The 20518-nt window shown below is 40.7% G+C and overlaps 1 protein-coding gene across 6 annotated transcripts in view; it reads right to left on the reverse strand.

The window, feature by feature from the left end:
• LOC132823845 (protein prune homolog 2-like) overlaps window positions 1-20518 on the reverse strand; it is a 134675-nt gene that overhangs the window by 31115 nt on the left and 83042 nt on the right. For all 6 annotated transcript variants that reach the window (XM_060837900.1, XM_060837910.1, XM_060837926.1 and 3 more), the window contains 2 exons: window positions 9851-9953; window positions 11-142 (listed from right to left, as the gene is read on the reverse strand). In XM_060837900.1, coding sequence (XP_060693883.1) covers window positions 11-142; window positions 9851-9953 — 235 coding nt within the window. The remainder of the gene's footprint in view (window positions 1-10; window positions 143-9850; window positions 9954-20518) is intronic.

The raw sequence follows: 20518 nt of genomic DNA on the forward strand, positions 1-20518 counted from the left end.
AAATACTTGCCTTCTGTCAATCATTTGATAACACCTTTTCATCCAGCTAAAACCTGGCATTTTTCGCCGTGGAGTAGCTCCATTTAGATAAATGATCATGTAGTCCTCAGCTACCAAGAGTTCTAAGGTACTGATCACATACCTGTGGTCAAAGAAAAAAATGGTTTTGTTTGAGTGAACTTTAAAAATTGCATTTGTGATGACATATGTCTTTAAGAAGTGTATTTTGCCCTTATTTTTAAATGAAGAAAGATTGAGACAGAGGTAATGAACTGTCTCTGCTCAAAGCCAATAAACTAAAGTTTGTGAGGCCTTGGGTTTTTTTTAAAAAGCTAGAGCAAGCAGCCTGAATGGGTGGGGTCAAGCTCCCACAGAACTAGGATTTTTAGTTTTAGCTTTCAGCAATTGTTAAGGTCTAGAAGCTGGATGTGGAAACTCTTATTTCTCTCTCTGTTATAGCTAAAAGCTGGATTATCTCCCTACTCCTAGAATTACATATGAGAAAATCCATTTCACTGAATTTACCTCCAGTGGTAGTGGTGGTATGGTATGATGAGTAATTTTGAGGATTACAGGATGATTGACTGGGTGGTTGACAGTGAGGAGAAAGAACCTAGGTTACAGGCAGATATAGACAGGTTAGGCCAGATTGGTGGATCAATGACAGATGAAATTTGAACCTGACAATGTGTGGTGATTCATTTGAAACAGATAATAAGTAAAGAGAGTACTCGGTGAATGGTAAAACACATGGAACGAATACTCTATGCTTCTGCAAGCCAGTGACATTGTCTGGTGAAGAGAGATTAAGGAACAGCAAGTCCTAGCAAGGCATAAGTATAATTTCATCATTGAATTGCCTTCCCAGTCTTTTCCTTTGTGCATAACACCAATTTCCTTTGTGTGTCCGAGTCTGTTGTAAATGTTGGTTTCTGGAAGAACTCCGGCTCAGAGTAAATGAGCTAGAGTCTGAGCTTCAAACACTGCAACACATCAGGGAGGGGAAAGAGTTTTCTGGACGTTGTGTTTGAGGAGACAGTCACACCCATCAGACTAACTAATTCTAATTCAGCAGTGGTCAGGAACAGCAGACTATGAATGATAGTGAGGCAGATACAGGGATCCAGTAAATAGAGTTGCAGAGCCTCAGCCCTTACCCTTGTCCAACAGGTTCAAGAGTTTTGCTCCCTGCGTGGGGAGAATGGCGACTGCAGGGAGGACGAGCCAACTGACCACAGCACTGTTGTGCAGGGAGCCATTCAGGTGGGGGGGGGGGGGGGGGGGGGTGGGGAAGGAAGAGAAGAGAAATTTTATTGTAATTGGGGATAGTACAGTTAGGGGCATAGATACTGTTCTCTGTAAGCAGAATTGAGAATTCCGAATGTTGTGTTGCATGCCTGGTGTTCGACTTCAGGATCTCTCATCTGGGCTGCAGAGGAACTTTGAGTGGGAGGGTAAAGATTCAGTCGTTGTGGTCCACATAAGTACCAACAACATAGAAAAGACTAGGGCAAAGGTTCTGCTAACGGAATATGAACACATAAATTAAAAAACTGAACCAAAAAGGTAATAATCTCTGGATTACTACCTGAGCCACAAAACTAGTTGGCAAAGTGTTGATAATATTAAGCAGGTAATTGAGTGGCTCAAAGATTGGTGTGGGAGGAATGTGTTGGAATTCACCGGACATTAGCACCAGTATTGGGTCAGAAGGGATGGGACAGTCTTCATCTGAACCAAGCTAGGACCAGAGTCCTAGTGAATCGCATAACTAGGGCTATAGGCAGGGCTTTAAACTAAATGCATGGAGGAGGAATGTATGTGTCTATGTGGAGACAAGAGGTGATAGGGAAAATTAGAAAACCCGAATTAAAAGAGAAGTTAAGACTGCAGATCAAAGGAGAGATTATTAAAATCTCCAGCACAGACACAAATAGGACAGAATATTTGGAAAGGGTTAGCAATCAAATTTCAAGTACACTGGACAAACGAATGATAATGAGAAGAGGGACGGTTAATACAGCACTCAAGGTGTTATATCTGAATGCATGCAGTATAAGGAATAAGGTAAATGACCATGTGCCGCAGATCGAAATCGGCAAGAATAATGTGGTGGGCATCATGGAGACATGGCTGCAATGGGATCAGGATTGGGAGCTGAATATTCAAGGAGATATATCCAATCAAAAAGATAGGCAGGTGGGCAGAGTAGGTTGGGTTGCCTGTTAGTAAGAAATGAAATTAAATCAATATTAAGAAATGAAGGAGGGTCAGATGGTGTCGAGTCTGTGTGGGTAGAATTGAGAAACTGCAAAGGTTAAAAAAAGAATATTTGGAGTCACGTCTAGGCTTCCAAACAGTAGTTGAGCTGGAGCACAAGATGCACAAGGAGATAGAAAAGATGTGTAGGAAAGGCAAAGTTATAATGATCATGGGGCATTTCAATGTGCAGGTGTACTGGGAAAATCAGGTTGGTAGTGGCTCACAAGAAAATGAATTTGTGGAATATCTACAAGATGGCTTTTTAGAGCAGCTTGTAGTGGATTCCTCTCGTGAACAGGCAATTTAGTGATGAGCAATGAGGCAGACTTCACAAGGGAGCTTAAGGCGAAGGATACCTTCGGAAGCAGTAATCATAACATGATCAAATTTACTCCTCAATTTGAGAGAGAGAAGATAGAATTAGAGGTAACAGTATTTCAGCTGAACAAAGGCAACTAAAGAGGCATGAGGGAGGAGCTGGACAGAATTGACTGGGAGAGAAGCCTAACAGGAAAGACAGTGGAACAGAAATGGCAGGGGTTTCTGGGAGTAATTCAGGAGACACAACAGAGATTCATCGTGAAGGAAAAGAAGCATGGTACAGGGAGCTGACTAGGGAAGTCAGGGAGAGCGTAAAAACAAAAGAGAAAATTTATAATGTGGCGAAGAACAGTGGGAAACCAGAGGATTCAGAAGTTTACAAAGATCAACAAAAAAAGGATGGAGAAGATTAAATAGGAGAGTAAGCTAGCCACTAATATCAAGGAAAACTGTATGAATTTCTCTAGAAAGATAAAGTGCAACAGAGAGGCAAAAGCGGACATTCGGCCATTGGAAAATGATGCAGGAGAGATGGTAGAGGTGAACAAGGAAATGGTTAAGGAACTGAATAATTACTTCACATCAGTCTTCACAGAGAAACAGGTTATTTCCCAAAAATTCAAAACGGAGGGTATGGTGAGCTGAGTATGGTGGCCACCAAGAAAGAGGTGCTAGAAAAACTGAATGGCCTGAAGGTGGATAAATCACCTGGACTACACCCCAGCTTTCTAAGGGAGATAGCTGGAGAGATAATGGAGGCATTAGTGGTAACCCTTCGGGTATCAGTAGAATCAGGAAGGGTCCCAGAGGACTGGAAAATCACTAACATAACACTTCTGTTTAAAAAGGGAGTAAGCCAGAAGACAGAACATTACCCTAACCTCAGTTGTGGGTAGGATATAGAATCCTGAATCCTGATTTCTGATTACTTGGAAGTGAATGGTAAAATAGGGCAGAGTCAACCTGGATTCATCAAGGGTTTTCCATGTCTGACAAATCTGCTGGAACTGTTTGAAGAGTTTACAAAATTATGAGGGGTATGGATAGGGTAAATAGGCAAAGTCTTTTCCCTGGGGTTGGGGAGTCCAGAACTAGAGGGTATAGGTTTAGGGTGAGAGGGGAAAGATATAAGAAAGGCCTACAGAGCAACGTTTTCACGCAGAGGTTGGTATGTGTATGGAATGAGCTGCCAGAGGAAGTAGTGGAGGCTGGTACAATTGCAACATTTAAGAGGCATTTGGATGGGTATAAGAATAGGAAAGGTTTGGAGGGATATGGGCCGGGTGCTGGCAGGTGGGACTAGATTGGATTGGGATATCTGGTCACATACACGGGTTGGACTGAAGTGTCTGTTTCCATACTGTATATCTCTGTGACTCTGTGACTCTAAGACTGTAAGTAATGAGCAGAATAGACCAAAGATAACCAATGGATGTTATCTACCTGGACTTCAAGAAGGCCTTTGACAAGGTGCCACACAGGACGCTACTGAGTAAGATAAGGGCCTGTGGCATTAGAGGCAAGGTGCTAGCATGAACAATTGGCTGTCTGGCAGTAAGCAGAGAGTCGGAATAAAAGGGTGCTTCTCAGGGTGACAGCTGATTACAAGTGGTGTTCTGCAAGGTTCAGTGTTGGAACCACAACTTTTCACTTTATACATTAGTGATCTAGATGAAAGAATTGAGGGCATTCTGGCTAAGTTTGCAGATGATACAAAGATAAGTAGAGGGGCAGGTGGTGTTGAGAAGGCAAGGAACCTGCAGAAGGATTTGGACAGGTTAGGAGAGTGGGCAAAGAAGTGACAGATGGAATACAATGTGGGAATGTGTGAGGTCATGGACTTTGGGAGGAAGAAGGGGCATGGACTATTTTCTAAATGGGGAAAAAAATTCAGAAGTCTGAATGCAAAGAGACTTGGGAGGAGGACTCTCCCAGGATATTCCAGGATTCTCTCAGGGTAAACTTGCAGGTTGAGTCAGTAGGTAGGAAGGCAAATGCAATGATAGCATTTATTTTAAAAGGACTTGAATATAAAAGCAGAATTGTATGTCTGAGGCTCTAAAAGGCTCTGGTAAGGCCACATTTGGAGTACTGTGCGCAGTTTTGGGCCCCATATCAGAAAGAATGTCCTGCTCTTGGAACATGTTCAGAGGAGATTCACGAGAATGGCTCCAGGAATGAACAGCTTAAAATATGAGGAACATTGGAGATCTCTAGGTCTATACTCGGTGGAGTTTAGAAGGTTGAAGGGTGACCTAATTGAAGGTTACAAAATACTGAATGACTTGGACACAGCGGATGTTAGGAAGATGTTTCCATTGGTAGGAGAGACTGGGACTCGAGGGCACAGCTTTAGAGTAAAGAGAAGACTTTTTAGATTGGAGATAAGCAGAAACATCTTCAGCCAGAGAGTGGTGAATCTATGGAATTCACTGCCACAGAAGACTATGGAGGTCAGGTCATTGAGTATCTTTAAGACAGAGAAAGATAGATTATTGATTCTAAAAGGGATCAAAGGTTATAGGGAGACAACAGGAGAATGGGATTCAGAAGCTCATCAGCCAACACTGAATGGCAGATCAGACCCAATGTGCTGAATAGCCTAATTTCTGCTCCTATATCTTATGGTCCTATATCTGTATGTGTGAGAAAGGCAAGTTTTATAAGAGGATGAGAGTCTTAATTAGTAGAGTTACAGGTTGCCGGTTCACAACTGTCTATTTGTAACTAAAGTCTATTCACTTGTAATAAATAGTAATTCTCATTAAGTTTAGAAACATAGTCCCTGCCTTCTGTTAACCTAGGTATGAAAGACTTACACATTCAGGAATACTGTCACACTTCGATAAAATACTCAATTTTTTTGTTGACTCCAGAAATAGCAGGACTTGATTTCTAGCATGTTACACCAGTGAGGTGTGACAACTGCTTGAATATTATGAGAGTTTCTGACTCAACCACCTTTTCAGGCAGTGAATTCCAGACTCCACTAATGGCTGAGCGAAGAAGAAATTCTCCTCAGTATCGTCTCACTGGAGCAGCACATTGAAAATCAAGCCCTGTTATTCCGGGAATTGTCGTAAAGGTTAACAATTTTATCAAGTACACAATGTCCCCAGTGTACCTATCTGATAGACACAGGTTAACAGAAAACATGGACTAGATTTCTGTAATTAAGAAGAATTATCTTTTATTACAGATGGATTCTAACAACAGGCAGGCACAACTGTGTTGATGTCACATAACTCTAATAATTACAAATCTAACTCCTTTTAAAATCTTCCTCCACACCTGCATACAGAGGGAAAAAAAAACCCATTGGCGTTATAGGTGGGGTAAAACAAAAACTGAATAATATTTTAACGGTACAAATCCTCAGAATGGATTGTTCATTCGTTTTCCACATCCTTCGGTTGTTTGGTCTTTTTCCTTAGGCGTGTAGCAAATTAATGATTCAGGTATGGTGGTTTTACTCTTATTATAGGGTTAAATTAACATTTAATATTCCATGCTCAACCCTCTTACAAAACTAGATTATACAGATGAACAATTTTGAGGAGAAACACAAGGGCAAAAAGGCAGCACACAGATTATTACAACACAGGAGGAGACCATTCTGTCAGCAACGGCTCTACCAGCTCTGTAAATAAGCAACTTACCCAGAGCTATTCCCCCAGATTCTCCACAAAACCCTGCACCTTCATGTTTTCCAGTTAACAATCCAATTCTCTCTTCAATGCCTCAATTAAACCTACCTCCATCATCTTCTCAGGCAATGCGTTCCAGATTGCTGTGGCATCACTGCTTGTTTTTTTGTCAATAATATTTGCTCGCTCTTATTCTTGATATTTCTAATAATGGAACATTTTTCCTCATTTACTCTGTCCAGAGCAATCATGCTTTTGAATATCTTTATCAGATCTCCTCTTAACATTAGTTTCTCCAAGGAAAACTGTCCCAATTGGTCGACTATATCCACATAACAGAAATTTCTCTTTCCAAGGATTTTTTTCCCCCAAATGTTTCTGTTATGTCCTTAATGGCTTCACATCTTTCCCAAAATGTGTCAGCTAGAAATGTACTTCAGCTGAGGCCAAATCATTGCACACACTTTTAACATAGTTTACTATGGCCCTGCTAATAAAGTTGAGGAATTTAAATATTTTATTAACAGATCAATTTTTCAATGTATAATTTCAGTTACATCACACTGCAAACTTTTGCTATAAATTCTGTGTTACGATTGAGCCCTCCACAATCACCTGATGAAGGAGCATCGCTCCAAAAGCTAGTGTGCTTCCAATTAAACCTGTTGGACCATATCCTGGTGTTGTATGATTTTTAAATCTGAGACTGGTACAGTTGAGAACAGAAGCAAGTCAAACAGTCAAGGCAGGCAGGGACAAGGTAGAGCTAATAAATTCAACTGCATTTATTTCAGTGCAAGGGGACTAACAGGGGAGGTAAATGAACTCAGGGCATGGTTAGGAACATGGGACTGGGATATCATAGCAATTACAGAAACATGGCTCAAGGATGGGCAGGACTAGCAGCTTAATGTTCCAGGATACAAATGCTACAGGAAAGATAGAAAGGCAGGCAAGAGTGGAGGGGGAGTGGCATTTTTGATAAGGGACAGCATTACAGCTGTACGGAGGGAGGACAGTCCCAGAAAAATATCCAGGGAAGTTATTTGGGTGGAACTGAGAAATAAGAAAGGGATGATAACCTTATCGGGATTGCATTATAGACCCCCTAATAGTCAGAGGGAAATTGAGAAACAAATTTGTAAGAGATCACAGCTATCTGTAAGAATAATAGGGTGGTTATGGTAGGGGATTTTAACTTTACAAACATAGACTGGCACTGCCATAGTATTAAGGGTTTAGATAGAGAGGAATTTGTTAAATGTGTACAAGAAAATTTTCTGACTCGGCATGTGAGTGTACCTATTAGAGAACTTAGCCAACTGTTGGGAAATAAGGCAGGGCATGTGACTGAGGTGTCAGTGGGGGAGCACATTGGGGCCAGCAACTATAATTCTATTAGATTTCAAATAGTGATGGAAAAGGATAGACCAGATCTAAAAGTTGAAGTTCTAAATTGGAGAAAGGCCAATTTTGACGGTATTAGGCAAGAACTTTCAAAAGCTAATTGGGTGCAGATGTTCACAGGTAAAAGGACAGCTAGAAAATGGGAAGCCTTCAAAAATTAGATAACGAGAATCCAGAGAAAGTATATTCCTGTTAGGGTGAAAGGAAAGGCTGATAGGTATAGGGAATGCTGGATGACTAAAGAAATTGAGGGTTTGGTTAAGAAAAAGGAGACAGCATATGTCAGGTATAGACAGGATAGATCGAGTGAATCCTCAGAAAAGTGTAAAGGCAGTAGGAGTATACTTAAGAGGGAAATCAGGAGGGCAAAAGGGAACAGGAGTTAGCTTTGGCAAATAGAATTAAGGAGAATCCAAAGGATTTTTACAAATACATGAAGGACAGTTGGATAACTAGGAAGAGAATAGGGTTCCTCAAAGATTAGGAAGGCGGCCTTTGTGTGGAGCCATAGAAAATGGGGGAAGATACTAAACGAGTAGTTTGCATCAGTATTTACTGTGGAAAAGAACATGGGATGATATAGAATGTAGGGAAATAGATGGTGACATCTTGAAAAATATGTCCAGATTACAGAGGAGGAAGTGCTGGATGTCTTGAAATGCATAATGGTGGATAAATCCCTGGGATCTGATCAGGTGTACCCTAGAACTCTGTGGGAAGCTATAGAAGTGATTATTGGGCCCCTTGCTGAGATACTTGTATCATCAATAATCACAGGTGAGGTGCCGGAAGAATGGAGGTTGGCTAACGTTGCGCCACTGTTTAAGAAGGGCGGTAAAGACAAGCCAGGGAACTATAGACCGGTGAGCCTGATGTCGGTGGTGGGCAAGTTGTTGGAGGGAATCCTGAGGGACAGGATGTACATGTATTTGGAAAGGCAAGGACTGATTAGGGATAGTCAACATGTCTTTGAGCATGGGAAATTATGTCTCACAAACTTGATTGAGTTTTTTGAGGAAGTAACAAAGAGGATTGATGAGGGCAGAGCAGTAGATGTGATCGATATGGACTTCAGTAAGGTGTTTGACAAGGTTCCTCATGGGAGACTTTATGATAATCATGCAAAACAAAAGGAGGCTAAAAGAAAAACATAGGGAAATATAAGATGACCATCAGATTGAATGAAGGGTTCATGATTTCACTTCTGTACTTTTTTCTCACCTCTTTCAGTTCCTTCACATTTTATCACTGGTTATTTAACCATTTCACATCCTTTACCCAACCACCTTGATCATTCTTGTCTTGTGTATGCAAGATCTTTATTCTATCTCCACATCCACCCTTTCCTTTTCTCTATTCCTCCTTACAAACTGTTCACCCGTAATATCTCCTCGTTACGACAAAATTATCTACTTGAAATAGCTTTCATCCCTCCGCAGATGCTACCTCAGCTGCTGAGTGTTTCCAATACTGTGCGTTTGCATTTCAGGCTTCATGCTTTTGATTGGCTATAAGGCTGAATTTTGGACCTGGCTCAGAAGTGTCAGTTGGCTCAGTTGGAACATTGTCAACTTTCTCAGCAGGTCATGGGATTAACCCATGTCACCCCATGAGCGCATAACCTTGAGCACCTTTAAGGATTAATGAAAGAAATGTAACTTTTCCAGTTATTGCTCTTCAAATGAGATGTCAGATGAGACATTTTTGAACATACTATTTCATAAGTGAAAATAGAGTACTACATCAAACCTGCATCTAGTGCTTCAGATGGGCATTAAAATCCCACTATACTTTTTGAAGAGAAACACAATGTTTCGTGGATGTTCTGGCCAATGTCCATCCCTCAACAATATCAGATTAACAAGCCCTTCAACTGATTTCCTATTTATGGAACATGATAATGCATACATTAACTGCTGGAGCATTTAACCACATGGCAACAATAAACACACATCCAATATGTTACCTGGAAAACAAAAAATGCTCTGGACATTCTGGGAGTCATACTGAGGTGTACTGTACAAGTTTTTACAGAACTGGAATTTGAGGTTTAGAATGAATCAGTTTTTTGTAAATTCACATGCAGTTATATTTTAGCCTATACAAAAAAATCTTCATCCATCCAATTAGTTAAGTAGCAGTCCAAGGATATAGATCATGCTGGTTCAGTAACTTAGGGACAACATTAAGACAAATATTGACATTCTACTCACAAAAAGAGATTTTCCATAATATAATTATAGTCGGGTCGACTGCTCTCTGGCAGGAAACATGCTGCAAACACAATGATGGCATTGAGTCCGTCACTGTAGTAGCCTGAGGAAAACAACAAAGCATCTGTTTAATATTGTGCACTGTTTACAGTATTACCTAGAATTACCAGGACACAAAAAAAGTCTATAATTGTAACAGCAACTCAAGCTTTTTACTTTCTCATTCAGAAAAACATTCGTTATGATTGTAGTTCATGGTGATGCAGGACAAGTCAGAGAGTGGACTTGATAGATCATAAGTTTTGCTTTTCTGTTTATGAATGTTAGTCACAGCATATTTACTAGCGCCTGCTGATGTACTTTTAACACAAGTTTATTATGCAAAAGGTTAATCATATTACTAAACACTCTCTGAAATGAATTCATTACAAACATTAGAAAGATCGGTTCAATACTTTTACCCCAACAATCTTTCTGACACTCAAAGTTCATTCCTCTCTTTACACTAAAGCTTTTTTTCAGTTGGCACAATTGTAATTGGTTTCTTTTTGACAAATTTGCACTCAATCAGTATTATTTTCTTGAGCTAATATCAATTTCTGAAACTGTTGAACAAACTGTTCACTCAGCTCACTTACTACCTAAATTGGGTTCCTTAAACTCAAACCTTCAATCAGTCTTACAAAATCTCTTCCTCTCTGACAACTCTATAGCCTTTTACTTCTGTGGCTTTCTTCTAAGCAACTCAGTACTTTTCCCTCTCTGCTCTGTGTTTGGAGACTACCAAAGTAGCAGCACTTAGCATAACAGATCTTTTCTCTCTGAAATGTCCTGAATCTGGGCCTTCTATGTTTCAGTTGGACTATTCAAGTCAACAACAATGTTATCAATTATCTCTGACAGAGATTCCGAGTCATTTAGCTAACTTCATGTGATTTCTTAGTAATGAGGTTTTAATCTCACTGTTCAAAATGACTTTGAACTTTTTAACAAAAACAACTCAGTTCTTCACAGAACTGAACATTAAAATCCATTTTTCCTCCACTTTATAAATAAGTTTTGATCACAATTAAAGACCAATCTCTCAGCAATTGCACGGTGGTTTTCCTCTATTGAAACATTATTAAGAGTTCTAAAATTGTACTGTTTCAATTTTGTAATTTATTTTGTCATATGCACTTGGAATAAACATCAATCTGCACATTTTGAAATTTGGTTCATAGTGAATTAATTTGGAAATTCAAATAGATTTAACAAAACCATGAAAATCATGAAAATAGGGAAATATTTAAATCTAAATTTTAAAATGTCAGTCTGCAGACGTGAGAGTTAAATGTGTGCTGGAATCACAATTAACTTCTATATCCTCCTTACCCTGAACCCAACAGGAAAGGCATATAAACTAATGCATACCAATCTATCCTTTTGATGTTCCTTCATTGATCCACCAAGAGATATTCTGCAAATGGGGTCAACAAAGATAAATACATATCCTCGATAGTAAAAACTTGTAATGTCTTCAATAGTTACAAATAATATTTGACCTATGCCATGTTATTGCAATATAGACCATGACCTTAACTTTGTTTTCCTGCCTGTACTTCTGAAGTTGTGATCAAAAATCTGTCTGATTCAGCCATGAATACATTTGATGATCAAATTCAGGCTTCACTGAAATTCTCTTGCCCAGATACAAATGACTAAGATCTTCTAAGATCTTGTTTATCTCCATCTTGAGATACCTCATATTTTGAAATGGTGTCCAGTAGTTCTAGGAACACCAAGTGAAGGAAACATCCACTAGCATCTACACTCTCAAGCCCTTCAGGATATTACATGTTTTAATAATATTCTCTCTCATTCTTTCAAACTCCAATGAATATAAGCTAACTTGTTAAACTTTTGTTGTAACAGAACACCCTTCATTCTGGGAAGTCATAGAATAATAGAAATGTACAGCATGGAAACAGGTGCTTTGTTCCGACCCGTCCATGTCGAACAGATATCCCAACCCAATCTAGTCCCGGCCTATATCCCTCCAAACCCTTCCTATCCATATACCCATCCAAGGGCTTTTTAAATGTTGCAATTGTACCAGTCTGCACCACATCCTCTAGCAGCTCATTCCATACACATACCACCCTCTGCGTGAAAAAGTCGCCCCTTTGGTCTCTTTTCCATCTTCTCCTTCTTACCCTAAACCTATGCCCTCTAGTTCTGGACTCTCCAACCCCAGGGAAAAGACTTTGCCTATTTACCCTATCCATGCCCCTCATAATTTTGTAAACATCTAGAAGGTCACCCCTCAGCCTCCGATGCTCCAGGGAAAACAGCCCCTGGAGCCTCTCCCTATAGCTCAAATCCTCCAGCCCTGGCAACATCCTTGTAAATCTTTTCTGAAACCTTTCAAGTTTCACAGCATTTTTTCCAATAGGAAGGAGACCAGAATTGCACGCAATATTCCAACAGTGGTTTAACATTGTCCTGTCACAATATGACCTCCCAACCCCTGTACTCAATACTCTGACCAATAAAAGAAAGCATACCAAACGCCTTCTTAACTATCCTACCTACCTGCGACTCTACTTTCAAGGAGCTATGAACCTGCACTCCAAGGTCTCTTCGTTCAGCAACACTTCCAAGGACCCTACCATTAAGTATATAAGTCCTGCTAAGATTTGCTTTCCTAAAATGCAGCACCTTGCATTTATCTAAATTAACTCCATCTGCCACTTCTCAGCCCATTGGCCCATCTGGTCAAGATCCTGGTGTAAACTGAGGTAGCCCTCTTCACTGTCCATTAAACCTCCAATTTTGGTGGCATCTGCAAACTTACTAACTGTACCTCTCATGCTCGCATCCAAATCATTTATGTAAATGACAAAAAGTAGAGGATCCAGCACTGATCCTCGTGGCACTCCACTGGTCACAGGCCTCCAGTCTGAAAAACAACCCTCCACCATCACCCTTTGTCTTCTATCTTTGAGCCAGTTCTGTATCCAAATGGCTAGTTCTCCCTGTATTCTATGAGATTTAACCTTGCTAATCAGTCCCCCATGGGGAACCTTGTTGAATGCCTTACTGAAGTCCATATAGATCACATCTACTGTTCTGCCCTCATCAATCCTCTTTGTTACTTCCTCAAAACACTCAATCAAGCTTGAGAGACATGATTTCCTATGCACGGAGCCACATTGATTATCCCTAATCAGTCCTTGCCTTTCCAAATACATTTCTCCAGCTTCCTCATTTCCCTTTCCCCCACCTTATCTCATTCCCAACCCCCGGATTCAGCACCACCCTCTTGACCTGCAATCTTCTTCCTGACCTCTCCGCCCCCACCCCTTCTCCGGCCTATCACCCTCACCTCCTTCCACCTATCGTATTCCCAGCGCCTCTCCCCCAAATTCCTCCCCCCCACCCCACTACCTTTTATCTCAGCCCGCTTGGCACACCAGCCTCATTCCTGAAGAAGGGCTTATGCCCGAAACGTCGATTCTCCTGGTCCTTGGATGCTGCCTGGCCTGCTGCACTTTTCCAGCACCACATTTTACAACTCTGGTCTCGAGCATCTGCAGTCCTCACTTTCTCCTCCTTTCTAAATACATTAGATTAGATTACTTACAGTGTGGAAACAGGCCCTTCGGCCCAACAAGTCCACACTGACCCGCCTAAGCGCAACCCATCCATACCCCTACATTTAACACTATGGGCAATTTAGCATGGCCAATTCACCTGACCCTCACATCTTTGTGACTGTGGGAGGAAACCGGAGCACCCGGAGGAAACCCACGCAGACACGGGGAGAATGTGCAAACTCCACACAGTCAGTCGCCTGAGTCGGGAATTGAACCCGGGTCTCAGGCGCTATGAGGCAGCAGTGCTAACCACTGTGCCACCGTGCCGCCCACTAATGTACATCCTGTCCCTCAGGATTCCCTCCAACAACTTGCCCACCAATGACGTCAGGCTCACTGGTCTATAGTTCCCTGGCTTTTCCTTACCACCCGTAAACAGTGGCATCACGTTAACCAACCACCAGTCTTCCAGCACCTCACCTGTGACTATCGATGATACAAATATCTCAGCAAGAGGCCCAGTAATCATTTCTCTAGCTTCCCACAGAGTTCTAGGGTACACCTGATCAGGTCCTAGTGATTTATCCACCTTTATGCATTTCAAGACATCAAGCACTTCCTCCTCTGTAATATGGACATTTTGCAAGATGTCACCATCTATTTTCCGACAGTCTATATCTTCCATATCCTTTTCCACAGTAAATACTGATGCAAAATACTCATTTAGTATCTCTCCTATTTTCTGCAGGTCCACACAAGGCCACCTTGCTGATCTTTCTCTCCCTAGTTACCCTTTTGTCATTAATGTATTTGCAAACAATCTTTGGATTCTCCTTCATACTATTTGCCAAAGTTATCTCATGTCCTGTTTTTGCCCACCTGATTTCCCTCTAAGTGTACTCTTACTGCCTTTATACATTTCTAAGGATTCATTACATATGCTTCATTCTTTTTCTTAGCCAAACCGTCAATTTCTTTAGTCATCCAGCATTCACTATGCCTACCAGCCTTTCCTTTACCCTAACAGGAATATACTTTCTCTGGATTCTCGTTATTTCATTTTGGAAGGTTTCCCGTTTTCCAGCCGTCCCTTTACTTGCGAACATCTGCCCCCAAACAGCTTTAGAAAGTTCTTGCCTAATACCGTCAAAATTGGCCTTCCTCCAATTTAGAACTTCAGCTTTTAGACCTGGTCTATCCTTTTCCATCATTATTTTAAATCTAATAGTTTTATGGTCGCTGGCCCCAAAGTGCTCCCCCACTGACACCTCAGTCACCTGCTCTGCCTTATTTCCCAAGAGTAGGTCAAGTTTGCACCTTCTCTAGTAGGTACATCCACATACTGAATCAGAAAATTTTGTTGTGCACACTTAACAAATTCCTCTCATCTAAACCTTTAACATTATGGCAGTCCCAGTCTATGTTTGGAAAGTTAAAATCCCCTACCATAGCCACCCTATTATTCTTACAGATAGCTGAGATCTCCTTACAAATTTGTTTCTCAATTTCCCTCTGACTATAAGGGGGTCTATAATACAATCCCAATAAGGTGATCATCCCTTTTTTATTTCTCAGTTCCACCCAAATAACTTCCCTGGATGTATTTCCGGGAATATCCTCCCTCAGCACAGCTGTCATGCTATCCCTTATCAAAAATGCTACTCCCCCTCCTCTCTTGCCTCCTTTTCTATCCTTCCTGTAGCATTTGTATCCTGGAACATTAAGCTGCCAGTCCTGTCCATCCCTGAGCCATGTTTCTGTAATTGCTATGATATCCCAGTCCCATGTTCCTAACCATGCCCCGAGTTCCTCTGCCTTCCCTGTTCGGCCCCTTGCGCTGAAATAAATGCAGTTGAATTTATTAGTCCTACCATATCCTTGCCTGCCTTGACTGTTCTGTTGTCAACTGTACCAGTCTCAGATTGATCTCTTTCCTCACTATCTCCCTGGGTCTCACCCTCCCCACCCACTCACTCCTCCCCCCCTCCCCACCACCCTCCCCATATTACTAGTTTAAATCCTGCTGAGCAGCTCTAGCAAATTTCCCTGCCATTATATTAGTCACCTTCCAATTTAGGTGCAATCCGTCCTTCTTGTACAGGTCACTTCTACCTCAAAAGAAATTCCAATGATCCAAAAATGTGAATGCTTCTCCCATACACCAGCTCCTCAGCCATGCATTCATTTGCTCTATCCTCCTATTTCTTCCCTCACTAGCTCGTAGCACCAGAAGTATTCCAGATATTTCTACTCTCGAGGACCTCCTTTTTAAATTCCTGCCTAACTCTTTGTAGTCTCCCTTCAAATCTCAACCTTTTCCCTTCCTGTCATTGGTTTCAATGTGGACAGTGACCTCTTGCTGGCCCCTCTCCCCCTTAACATTCTGCACCCTCTCTGAGACATCCTTGATCCTGGCACCAGGGAAGCATTCTGCTTTTTCACTGCTGGCCACAGAAATGTCTGTCTGTACCTTGGACTAGAGAATCCCCTAACAAAATTGATCTCTTGGAACCCGATGTATCCCTCATTGCATTACAGCCAGTCTCAATACCATAAACCTGGCTGTTTGTGCTATGTTCCCCTGAGAATCCATCACACGCTACATTTTACAAAACAGCACATATGTTTGAAATGGATATAGCCACAGAAGACTCCTGCACTAGCTGCCTACCTCTCTCATCTTTTCTGGAGTTAACCCATCTATGTGACTGTATCCGAGATGCTTCCTCCTTCCTGTAACTGCCATCCATCACATACTTTTGCTGTTGCAAATTCCTCATTGCTTCTATCTGTCTCTCTAACCAATCCATTCGATCTGATAAGATTCGCAGCTAACAGTATTTATGTCAGATATAATCTGCAGTCACCCTTAAATTCTCTTTAAACTCCCACATTTGACAAGAAGTACATATCACTCTATTAAAGGCCATTTTTCTCCTCCACAATCTACAGACCCAGAAAATAACACCATCTTATTCCTCTACAAACACTGCACCAGGCTAAATAAAGAGTTATGGCTTATATTTTAAGTTTAATCAAGAAACGTATCTCCAAAAACATATAATCAAGAAAGAACCCACTCTACTCACTACTGCAGATTCTCTGTAGGCCACACTTAAAACAATAATTAACTTATCTGATTCTGTGCTGTGAACTTCACCCAACCATTCCTCCAAGATCAGTTGTGAATTTCATTGTTCGTTAATTTTCCCAGACACACTCCGATGTCCAGTGATACATGAATTCAAACAGCAAAGGCAGTAACTGTACAGGTTTTCTCTCTTTTTCTCTCTCCTGCAATGACCTCACCGTGTGCTTCCTTTGTCTGCTCTTCTCCCTTTTAAAACTACTGTTGTTTTGACTTTTCTCAAAGTTCCAAAACAATGCAACGGCATATAAAACAGAAATTGCTGCTCCTGCAGTTAGAGTAAAACACCTCTACAGGATAATCTCTGACTGTTTCCAATATGCCTTTTTCTCTTCTTACATAAGGAAACCAAAACCGAATGCAGTATTCCAGGTACACAAATGCACTGCATAGTCGTACCCTCACTAACCTGCTTTTATACTCCATTCCCCTTCATAATGGCTTTTATAAATCAAATGGTACTATTTTTACTTTGACAGTAAATGAAGCAAACAAATGCTTCTATAACTTTAGTACAGTTTTCATGCTGTTGATTTCTTTTGTTTTGAATGTAGATCAAATAATACTGTCAAGTATTCATTTTGTCCTCAAAATGGCATGTCCATTCTTGATTTTTTTCCATTTAATAAAATAGATCTGTAAAGTTACAAACATTTGTTTGGTCTGATAACATTTAATGAATTCTCATTTCAACAATGTTTCATACTAAGCACTGTTCTTCAGGAAGGTACCACTCCTTGAAGGCAATGAAGAGGAGAGATATTGAAAATGGTACCAGGCATGAAGGGCTTCAGTTATGTGGAAAGACTAAAGAAGCTGGGATTATTCTCCTTACAGCAAGGTAGTTAAAATAATAGCTATTCAAAATTGTTGGACTTTTGAGGTGGAGCTGCAGGTACCAGAGAGTCATTGGCCTCTGATTGACCAGACACTCTTAGAGGGCTGACATCTGCCCCGAAGATGCTGAGGACCCTAATACTGACCAGGTGAGTGCCCGATTGCCTTTAAAACTAATTTTCACAGCCTGATATGGGTTGCTATCCCTTCCCTAGCCATTGGACATGCCCACTGCCAGGACCATAAACTAAATTCTACCATACCGGTCATATGAAAACAATTTTTGCAAGATGTCATTCAGAGTCTACAATGCAACTTAGCCGTGCGATGTAGTTCTGTTTCCCAGGATGTATTCCAAAAATTAGTGAGGGGAGGGGAATCACGTTTCTCAAGGGATAAAAAAATCTTTCAAAGAAGAATAAAAAAATAGACAAAGTTAATGGGGAGAGAGAGTTAACGTTTTGGGTCCAATGATTCTTCCTCCGAAATGTCACTCGACCAAAGACATTAACTCTGATTTCTCTCCACAGAAGCTACCAGACCTGCTCAGCTTTTCAAGCAATTTCATTTCTTTTTCTGATTTTCAGCATCTGCAGTTCTTTTAGCTAAAATTAGGTCATGTACTTTGATTCTACTGATCTTCAACTGAAAATTAAAGAAACATTACCTGTTTTCCACTTGCCTTTTAAAATGTTTTAGTGATGTGCTATCCAAAGAACACAATGATGCCAAATGCATGCAGTCACAAACTTCATATATAGATCTGTTACCCCTCTGAAGCAGGTCTGCATTCAAAGTCTTATTTACTCAAGGTCAATATGTACTGATTGTGGGTTGATACTCCATTGCAGTGCTGAGGTAGCACTGTATCGCAGATGAAGTGGTAAACCCAAGTCCTGTCTGTGTTTTTGAGGGGATGCAGAAAATCCCATGGCACTATTCTGAAGAACAGCAGTAGAGATATCCCCAGTGCCCTGGCCAATATTTATCTTTCACTCAATATTACAAAAACAGATTCTCTAGTTGTTACCACTTTGATGTTCTGGGAGTTTGCTATGTTCAAATTAGCTGTGTTCACTACATTATAACAGCAAGTAAACTTTTAAAAATCAATTCCTCAACCTTGATCCACACTTTGTTCAAGGGATAAAAACAGTAGTTGGAAAACATAGATCAGCTGTGTTGATCTTATTCATCCTCTTTAAAAATATTGGCTTAATGAAAAACAGCTGGTCTTCATATGGTAACACAAAACATTTGGATAACTTAAAGCCAAGTAAAAATAACAGTAAATGTACCATCAGAGCAACTAAGGATAAAGCTGCCACAGACAATGGCCTAGATTTTCCTGAAAATTGTCATAGTAATGGTGTAATTACGGTCAGAAATAATGCATCTCTGTGCTCAGCACTTACTTCCAATAATCTACGTTTTAAAGTGTTCAGCCATTGCTTGACATATTATAGTTATCTATTGAAGTCAACTGCCCTGAAATGAAATCACAGAACTCCAAGTACGTCAATTACTAAAATTTATTTTCTTGAGAAGCAACAAGCAGTTTCAACTGACATCACGAAAATCATGTAGGTGGAGTCAAAAGCTCGACTGTGAGCAATCATGACACAAGTTGTTGGAAAGGCAGGCTGCTCGAGGATACAAACAGTTTACAGAGAGATATTGATAGGTTAAGTAAGGGACAAAAAAGATGACAAAAAGATGGCAAATGAATTGAAGCTGAGAAATTATGAAGTTGCTCATCTTAGAAGGGAGAACAAAACAAACAAATATTATGGAAATGGCGAACTACTCAGAAAACTGCAACACAAAAGGGGCACGATGGCACTTGCATATAAAACACAGAAAGCTAGCACATTGATGTAGTAGGCAATCAGGTAGATTTAATGGAATGCTGGTCCTTATTTCCAGGTTTTTTTTTCTTTATTCATTTACAGGATGAGGGCATCACTGTCTAGGCAGTACTCATTGCCTATCCATAACTGCCCACAAGGCAGTTAAGGGTCAACCACATTGTTGTGGGTCTCAAGTTCACATGTAGGCCAGACCAGATAAGGGTGGCAGATTCCTTCTGTGAAGGACCCAGATGTCCAGTACATTATCTGTGTCTCTGGATCAACAGTCCAGCGATAATACCACTACGCTATCACCTCCCCTCTTGAAGTATAATAATAGGTAAGTCTTACTGAAACTGTATAAGGTGCTGGTGAGACCTCATCTGTGAATAGTTTTGATCACTTTATTTAAAGAAAGATATAATTTAATTGGAAGTAGTTCAGAGACAGGGGTCACGAGGATGATTCTTGATCTGTCATATCAGCAAAGGGCAAACAGGTTGGGACCTTACCTATTCACTGCAGTTTAAGAGAATGAGATGTGATCTCACTGAAACATATAGGATTCGTAATGACAGAGAAAATGCTGAGAGAAAGTTTCCCATCATGGGACAGTCAAAGACCAGAGGGCACAGTCTCAGAAGAAAGGGGCTCCAATTTGAGACTGAGGTGAGGAAGAATTTCTTCTCTCAGCGGATTGAGTGTCATTGGAACTCCATGTCACAGAGCGCTATAGGGGAAGAATCCTTGTGTATATTTAAGGATGAGGTAAGTAAATTCTTGGCCAGTAGGGAAATCAAGTATCATGAGGAAATTGCAGGAAAATCTACATCAGGAATGTTGGATCAGCCATGATCCTACTGAATAACAGGACAAGCTTGAGGGGCTGAATGGCCAATCTTGTTCTTATTTCTTGTGGTTGTAAAGTTCTTAGATATACATTGAGATGGTAGCACCTTTCTTTAAAACCATTTTTAATACATATTTTACCACTTTAATCATCTTATCCATTTAACTGTAAACCTTACTAAGATAACTAGATTTTTTGATCAGCGCGACAGCTTGGTAGTTGGAACTTCCAAGTCCTGGGCAATAATGACTCTTGTCTGCAGCTTGTTGGAGTTCCCTGCTGTTGCAGATGAAGTGCAGGGAGTGGAAGACATGTCAGCCTTATTTGTTATCCCCAGGCCATACTACATTCAGCATCAGGCTCTCAGTGGTCAGGCACTTAACAGCAATGGCCTACAGTCATTAG

Source organism: Hemiscyllium ocellatum, chromosome 2, assembly GCF_020745735.1.
Source record: "Hemiscyllium ocellatum isolate sHemOce1 chromosome 2, sHemOce1.pat.X.cur, whole genome shotgun sequence".
NCBI classification, from domain to species: Eukaryota; Metazoa; Chordata; class Chondrichthyes; order Orectolobiformes; family Hemiscylliidae; genus Hemiscyllium; species Hemiscyllium ocellatum.